Source organism: Hipposideros armiger, unplaced genomic scaffold (assembly GCF_001890085.2).
Source record: "Hipposideros armiger isolate ML-2016 unplaced genomic scaffold, ASM189008v1 scaffold_426, whole genome shotgun sequence".
In the NCBI taxonomy this organism is placed as follows: domain Eukaryota; kingdom Metazoa; phylum Chordata; class Mammalia; order Chiroptera; family Hipposideridae; genus Hipposideros; species Hipposideros armiger.
Window position 1 is genome coordinate 609574 of NW_017731776.1, and position 8801 is coordinate 618374.

Consider the following 8801-nt stretch of genomic DNA (forward strand, 5'->3'; position numbering starts at 1 on the left):
GGCCCTGTATTTACATTTTTAATTGATTCATTCAAGAGTACATTGTAGACGTTAAGACAGTTGACCCCAAAACCTTTAGCTTGTCTCGCCTAAGAGCAAGGACTGTCTACACAGCCGTAATTCACGGTCATACAATAACTCAGATCTTTGATTATATCATTGAGCCACCAAATTAACCTGCCATGGAAACCTCCTAGCTCCAGACTTGTTATGTGAATATTTCCCTTCATTTTAAAGCAGTTTCCATCAAGTTTTTCTGTTACTTGAAGCCAAAAATTCCTGATCCACAGGCCCCAGGCACATCATAGAAAACATTAAAAATCACCCACATCCCACGTTAAATATATATGTGTTACCGAACTAAAGGGGGTTCATTGGCCGGCGGGCATCACAGTCAAACGAGACATGAACAGGCACTTTCAGCAAAGAAAGTAAAGGTCTATTTAGGGAAATGGTGCCAAACCCGGAGACACAAGTGAGCTAGTGCTCAAAGATCAGGCTCCCCGATGGCATGGAGTTTCCAGATTCTATAGGGCAAAACCGCAAGACAGCGTGGGTTAGGGGCTTGGGGTCGTGTTGGGAGCTGATTGGTCAGAGGTGAAGTAGGGGTAATGAATCATTTCTTCAGGTCTTAAGGACAGTTCTGAGGTTTCTTCTGGGATCCCTCTGTCCAGTCTCCTGGGAAAGTAGCCAGGGGGTCGTTCCACCCCAGGGCTCAGGAGCTGAAACCTAACTTAGGTCAAGATGTTATCTTTAGCTGCCCGAGGTGCAGATCCTGTGACCATTAGTCAGGTCCAGCTACTGTCTTCTGCTTCCTGGGAGGTGCTGCTTATCCAGGGGAAACCCTAGCTCTCTCAGGGGCACAGAGTGTGAGAGAGGGATATGAGTTCTAGAGCTAGGATCTAAAACTAAATTTAATCCAAGTCATAAGGACCTTCCATTTCATATGTGGAGTTTTTTTTTTGTTGTTGTTGTTGTTGTTGTTTTTTCTCTTGCTATATGTTTTTCAAGTATTTTTATACTTTTGTTTTATACATTATTTGACTATGGGGAATCTGATTTAGGAGTGACTAACCTCTAGGAAGACTTGGGCCCATTTTTGAAGAAAATTCAACGTATAAAATTGTTTTCAAATGTAATACAGTTTTTATGACTACCACCTTTTAAGCTTGAGCACAGCAAACGCTTATTAATTCCAGCTTTGCCCTTTTAGTACTTTGGAGCCAGTACTTTTTTTTTTTCCTTCAGTTCTCAAATATTTTCTAAGCTCTTAAAAAGCCCTTAGCTTCCTGAGTCTATAATTATGACAAAAGAAAATGTTAAAAAAAAAAAACACGAAAGAAGACTCATGCCTGAGCCCTGGGGGTCTAACGAATGACAGGGCCTGGACCCAGCCAGACCTCATATGAGAAGAGGAGCGGTTGGTTCCCCAAAGGCGTGTAGGGGCCCGTGATCAGAGGACAGATACCAGGTGGAAAGGCAAAAGTGACAGACCTCCACTGTGTTTGGGGAGGTGGCTGTCTAGGTGGGGGAATAGCATAAAGGCAGGGAGGTGAGAATGGATGAGCCACGTCAGCTGGGGGCAGCTTCTGCATAAACAAGCTGGAAAAGTGCCTCAAGTTGAGGGGAGTTCCCCTCCCCCTGCCACTAGTCCTTCCTACCCTTCATGGAGCAGGATCCAAAACACATCCTTCTTTGAAGCCCACCTAGCTCAAGTCCATCATGTTCTTTCCTTGGGTCAGCAGGTGAAAGGGCTTCGGCCCTAGCTTCTCTGGGTGGTCGCTACATCATCAAATGAGGGAGCAGTTCAGGTGTGGCCTTTGGGGTCTCTCCCTGCTCTGACTTCTAGTACTCCTGGCTCTGATCACCCCACCTTCCCTGCCTGGACCAACCAGGTTGGCGGAGAGTTGGGGTTGGGATCAGCAGCCCTCTCCACCACTGCCAGCTGCAGGAGGCACAGCCTTCACGGGGGACAGGGCAGGGCAGGCTGGGAAGGGCCTCCCTGGCCTGGATCCCTTGTCAGGGTGAGCTGAGCTCATCTCTTCTGCAGCAGCCAAGGTCCAGCCTGTAGGTGGGTCTGTATGATGGAGGAATTCCAGAGAGCCCACTGCCTCGCTGCAGGACAGTGATGGGGGGAGGGGAGTGCCTGGGGGAGGAGGCCTTGGCTTGGAGAGGCGGGTGCAGGAGAGAGAACTAAGAGAGATATGACTGAGCTCCTCACATATCACTCCTGTAATCCTCCAACCAGCGGGCAAATGGGTAACCACTGGGTAGTGTTCCCACTTTCCAGGCCTGAAAACAGGTTCAGAGAGTTCAAGAACTTGGCTGTATTCACAGCCAGGCCGCCCCCAAATCAGGACTTGCCTCTCTTTTCCCGATTCTAACATCAGCTTCATTTCAGGGCCCAGAGCGGCTTCCCTGTGCAGTTCAGCCCAGTTGGAAGACAAGAGGTGAGGTGAAGATGAAATGAGATAATGTATGAAAGCGAGGCACCGGGCACAGGGCCTGGCAGATAAGTGGGCGCCACCACACAATGCACCTTGTCCCTGTGCCTCCCCTAGGAAAACCACCATCCCTGTTATCAGGGACACTGGAATCTGAGAGACTCCCAGCCCCAGCCTAGGCAGGAGGGGACTGGTGGGGATGAGGTGGGGGTGGAGGGGCCTCCCAGAAGTGTTGACCCCAGGAAGGTAAGCAGCCTGGGAAAAGACACAAAAACCTTCTGAGGCTATGAAAAAAATAATCACCTATTTAGTACAACACACACCAGAACTACACCCCATACTAACCTTGTACAGGACAACAGGGTTTCACCTCCACCGATTTACAGATGGGGAGACTGAGGCAAGAAAGGAGAAGGGACTTGTCAGGATGCCTTGAAGGGCGTGGCAGGTCTCCAGAGTCCCAAAAGGGCTTTTCTGGGGGCCTGTTCACCACGCCACACCAGCTCTCTGCCAGCCCTCAGCTGGCCAGATGCTGAAGAGGAAGGAGTCAACAGCCTCTCGTCCAGCAGCAAACACTCCCTGGTGCTGGGCATATCTTCTGGGTAGCGGGGAGAATGGAGGAGCAGCTCTTGGGGTCCTGAGAGCCCATCTACTGGGCTGGAACAGCCAGCCAGGCCCACCTGATGGCAGTTGGGCAGGACTGTGCCTGCAGTACTTCTGTCCTTGGTTTAGAACACCTCCTGAAATTCCCAGTTCCTCAATCAGGCAGGGGGGGTACCTGTGGCCCTTGGAGGGGAAGCACAGAGGAAAGGTAGTTGAGCTGGGCCCCACCCACCCACCACAGTGGAGCTGGGCCCCANGGGCACACAGGTGCTCAGATGATGTAAGTTGTACCCAGAGCCCTGTTATGTTGCAGCACCTTGGTGTCTGTTCTTACTCAGTTGCCAAATTACTCTGGCGATGGGAGTTATTGTCCCATTTCTCAGTTAAAGAAACTGAGGCTAAGAGAGGGGACGTGAGCTGCCCAAGAGATTAAGGACCTGAACATGGCTTTTGTGACCACCCTAACCCCAACGTCCTCCATTCAAGGCCCTCCTCATTGCTTTCATTTGGGCCTTCAGACCTGCAGAGGAGGCAAGAGCAGGCGGAAGCGCTACATCTTGGCGGGTTCAAGTTAGACAGGAGCAGATGGTAGCAGAGACTCACTGACAGTAGGGAGTGTGGACAGGTCAGTGCCCCAAGCCAGTAGAGGGCAGGGACATCTCTCCATCACTCCCTGCTGGTCACTGACCCAGACAATCATTGATACCAAATCCTGGTGGGGCAGGATGGTATTGATTGAGGAGTAGACACAGTATTATGATGGGGTGGCAGGGAGGGCCTGGAGCTTGAGGGGATTTGGGAGGGCTTCTTAGAGGAGGCATCTTGCAGAACAGGGCGCTAAGGGAACTGGCAGAACCAGTTCCAAGCTGGGAATCTATAATTCTAGACCTGTCCTAGCTTTGTTGCAGACCTACTTGTTGCATGACTACTTCAGCCTCAGTTTCCCCATAAATCCAAGGTGAGGGCTCTGGTCAGGTCTCCCAGCTGCTGCAGCTCCTGCCTGCCCTAGACCATGTTATGAAAACTGAGTTCCTCCCTGAAGTCTTCAAAGCTCAGGTTAAGGTTGTGGGTTAAAAGGCCCCCAGGGCTCAGGAAGGGTAGTGTGGGAGAGCTGGGGAGAAACCAGGCCCTGCCCACTCCTGTCCCTTCTGTCTCAGCACCCACTTGACTGTGCCTGCCACTCCAGCTGGTCACTCCCACAGCCTAGAGGGGGAGGCGGAGGCCTAACAAATGCAGCGTTGCTGGCGTGTCTGTACGTTGAATGATGCAGCTTTGAGACAGTGGTGTACAAATATTAATAAAGGCCTTTGTTATGCATAAAATCTGAAATAATGCAAATCTCTCACCCTAATTTCCTTTTCCCCTGCGGGTCTCCTGAACTGTGTGTTTACCTTGTAACCACAGGGCAGCCACTTAAATAAAAATGCCTGGCAAATAAATGAGCTGGCAAATAAAAATGCCTACTGTCTAAGGAATACGTCACCACCAAAACATGTGACAGTCTTGGATTACAGGATATTGAGAGAAGGGGATCGTGGTGGTCTGAGGGCAGAGTTATGCTCATAGAGTCCCCTGCTAGGAAGCTTGCTCCCCCAGCATAGGATCTTAGTTGAGTTCACTGCTCAATTCCAGTGCCTAGCACAGTGCGTGGCATGTAGTTGGGCTTCAGTAAATACTAGCTGAGTGAATGAAGTGGGACATGGTGGGGCCAAGGGCGATGGGCCCTATCCTGGTAGGAAAGGAAGGCGCTGACAGCCGAGACCTTTCTTGAGTCAGGAGAAAAACTGGGGTTACTCAGTTAAGTTTTTCCCATCCTGGAAGGAATCTCTCACCACGGGGGCAAATGGCTTTTCTTCCCTACCCAGTTCTTGTGAAAACAAGCGGGCAAGTCCTAAGGCAGATATCAGGGAGAACCTCCCAGTGGGCCAGCTCTGCCCTGGTCCTGTGACACAGGAAGTCCCTCCTCCTCCCCTGGGGCCACTTCACCCTTCTGAGCCTTTGGCTTATCTACACTGTGAGAAGGGAAACAGAAGGCCAGAACACTTGGGGTCAGACCAGTGGTGTAACTGGTAAGTGTTTATAATTGGGGAGCCGTGGTTTATACCATTTGCCAATCAATGTCCATGCTGTAAATACTCCCATCCTGGTGAATTTTCAAGCTACCAACATGAAGTTACTGAATATGAAGTTAGGAAGATGTGTGCACACCATTAGATAGTATTTCCATCATTATAGACATAAATCATCTCAAGAACATAGATAATGGTAAAATCATTAGGAAGTGATGAGCTTTGAGAATGTATTACCTTTGTTTCAAACATAATTCATTTGATCGGACGTTTACATAAGTGGACTTAAATAGTGGCTTTATTTATTTATTTAGTAATACTTTTACAATTATTATTATTTTTTTTAATTGGGGAATTGGAGGAAGGGGAACAGACAAGTTGCTGTCCTTTTTTTTTTGTTCTTCAGTCTAGTTGTGGAGGACATTGCTTCACTGGCCCAAGCTGGCACCATCATTGTGCTCTTCCCGGGCGAGGCAGATCAGTCGCCGGCTTCTGGACGGCCGCTCACTGCGGCTGCTGGCCACTCACGCTGGCTGCTAGCTACACACGGTAGCTCATGGCAACCCACTGCCGCAGTGGCTGCAGCCTACGCCGTCGCCGATGACTCATGGCAGCCCAACTCCAGGTCGAGCTGTTGTTCAGCATCTTAGCTGTAGAGGGCAGTGTCACTGGCCGTCATATGTGGGATCCTAACTGGGGCCCTCTGGTGTCCCAAGCCAGCTCTTAACCATCGCGCCACTTGGCCGGCCCAAATAGTGGCTTTATTTAACCACCAGCTCACAGGATTCCTGAAAATGAATCATTCAGCATTCCCAAACCAGTACAAGCTGGCCCAGCACACAGCTGGGTCAGAGCCGCCTGAATGCATATCCTTTATCTACCTTGTTAGGTTGTGCAGCTCTGGACAAGTTACCTAACGTCACTGCGTGTCAGCTTTCTCATCTGTAAAATGGGCTCCCATGGGCACCCAGCATAGCTCTGGCACTTTAGAATGTCCTTAGTAAATTGTGATTATTATCATCATCATCATCCTCATTTGTTCAGGGGACTAGTGTGAAGGCCAAACATTCTGGCATAGAGATGTGCCTGTGAGACTGGCACAGGGAACCCATTGTGTGGGGCGGGATGGTACTGGGCCAGGAGTCAGAACTGTCCTTTTCTGAACAGTCCTCCGATTGTTAAGCGCTTGGGTGCGGTTCACAATTTTGGGTATTATAGTCACTGTGGCCACGGACATCTTCAAGCATGTAGCTTTTTGTCTCCAGTCTGAATTCCCTCCTTGTGACCGCTGGCCCTGCGGAGGCTGACTGGGTCAGAGGTGCGAACATTCCTGGGCACTGCTCTGTTCCAAAAGGGCTGTGCCAGTTTCTGATTCCAGGAGTACACATTCTTGTAGCAAAACCCACAACTGCCATCTGGGAAGTGCTCTTCCATTTCCAAAGCACTTGCGCCTGTGTTGCCCACAGCGCCTCTTTGAAGGTAGACATTAGTCGAATCCTCCTTTTCCAGCCAGTCCAAGGAAACTCAGAGAGGTAGAGTGGCTTGCCTGAAGGCACACAGCTGCCAGGATGAAAGAGTGACCCTCGGGCAGGACTGACTGAGCCAGGCCCAGTTACATGCAGTGGTGCAGTCAGTCCTTCCAATACCCCCAAGAGATAAGTGCCATTAGGGATGGGGAAACTGAGGCACCAAGAGGTTAAACAGCCTGCCTGAGAAAGCTGGAGATGGAGTCTGAATGCAGGCATCTGGGTGCAGAGTCTGGACTCTTTACCGCTACACTAAGACTTGAAAGCAAGCCTTTTGACTCACTTCCATGCCTAATTGTACCTCCATGCCAAGCTGCCTCCCTGAGAATTCCAGTTTCGGGGCCTGGATGCCGTCCCTGCTGCCTCTCCCCCTCCTCTCCCCCGGTACTGACAGTCTCCATCTCCCTGCAGGGACCGGGAGCCTGGCTGCTGCTGTGGAGACGGCCTCGGGACGCGAGGCCCTGGTGGTGGGCAAGCCCAGCCCTTACATGTTCGAGTGCATCACGGAGCACTTCCGCGTGGACCCCGCCCGCACCATCATGGTGGGCGACCGCCTGGAGACCGACATTCTCTTCGGCCACCGCTGTGGCATGACCACCGTGCTCACACTTACGGGCGTCTCCCGCCTGGAGGAGGCCCAGGCCTACCTGGCAGCTGGCCAGCACGACCTCGTGCCCCATTACTATGTGGAGAGCGTCGCGGACTTAATGGAAGGGCTGGAGGACTGAGCCCACCTGACCTGCAACCGCAGCCCCACCTCTTCCCCACCCTGATCCCATAGATGGAGGTGATGGGCCTTGAGCTGCATTAAGTGCTACTGGCTCTCTGGCCCCAGTTTCTACATCCTGGTGGGTCTGGGACCCAGGGAAGGTTTTAGGGCCCTAGCACCCCCTCCCAGCAGTAGCTGGGCACTCTTTGCTGTCACAAAAGCTGGCCCCTTTCCGCCACCAGTTTGCCCTGGCCCGACCCATCCAGGTGGCCTTATTTCCTGCCCTGTGACCTGTGACCCTGTGATTTCAACCCTTGTTGAAATCGGGGCCCTGATGCTCACTGAAGATTTCCCCCAACCCTGAGCACTTAACTCCCTCACCCCTCCCTGGGGCCTCTAGAGCTCTACCTGCTCCCCAGGTCGTGGCCTTGGGGTCCTGTTGACCAATTAGAGGTCTAGGTAACCACAAACCATTATTGTCCTGAGCCCTGAATGGACCAATCAGAAGTCTAAGTCATAGTGATTCATGGATGTTGGGTCCTCCGTAGACCAATTGGGAGCCTAAATAACAATGACCCTTTGATTTCCTGGAGCCTGAATGGACCTATCAAAAAGTTAAATGACAGTGACCCTTTTATGTCCTAGATCCTGGGTAGACGAGTCAGGACAGCAGGTAATAATGACCCACTGATCTCCTAGATCCTGAAAAGAAGAATCCAGTAGCCTTAGAGACAGTGGCTTCTGGACTACCTGGATCTGATTGAACCAACCAGGGGTCCAGATTTTTGTTAATAAGTAAGGGTCCACATGCTAAAGGCACCCCTCCACAAAGACTGCTATCCAGGGGGCCACTCAGCAGCTCTGGGAGCTTCTATAGCTGAGAGCCCCACCCTCCCCTGATCATGATAACCAGTCCAGTGTTGGTGGCCACAGCTCGGAATGGGGGTGTTTGCCTCCCTCCCTGTGCTGTCAGTGTTTGCTGTGCCACTTCTCCCCTGTGCCTGTCCCAGCTATTTATTTATTATCGTGTGCCCGTGATGGTGGGGGTGGGGGCTGGGCCTTCTCTGCCACCTCCACCCCCGTTGTAACCAGTCCTCCCGTACTTAATTAATAAAACGCAAGTGGGAGTGTCTGTGTGGGTTCAAGTCTGTCCAAGGCAGAGCAGGAGGAGGGGTTCCTGGCTGCGACTGGTCTCTCCAGAGCTGGCCCACCGCAACTCCTACATGACGTGACGTGATCCATCCACTTCCAGGGTATTCTCTGTGTGCAATAGTAGTAATTCAGTAGCACATCATCTCCCGCTGAGTCTATGTAACAATTTCTTTCTGCCCCTCAGAAAACCCAGCAAGCTTGTATCACATCTCATTTGACTCCTGTACTTGGGGAATCAGGAGCCATGTAGACTTACACAAGGGCGCACATCTAGAAAGCATGGTCACCTCAGGCTGGA

General features: G+C 51.4%; 1 protein-coding gene across 1 annotated transcript in view; it reads left to right on the plus strand.

Moving 5' to 3' along the window:
* Positions 1 to 8483, plus strand: part of PDXP (pyridoxal phosphatase) — a 19598-nt gene extending 11115 nt beyond the window's left edge. The window contains exon 2 of the mRNA XM_019664674.1: positions 7054 to 8483. Within this exon, the coding sequence (XP_019520219.1) occupies positions 7054 to 7370 (317 nt within the window). The 3' untranslated portion in view covers positions 7371 to 8483. The remainder of the gene's footprint in view (positions 1 to 7053) is intronic.
* Positions 8484 to 8801: the final 318 nt, after the last annotated feature.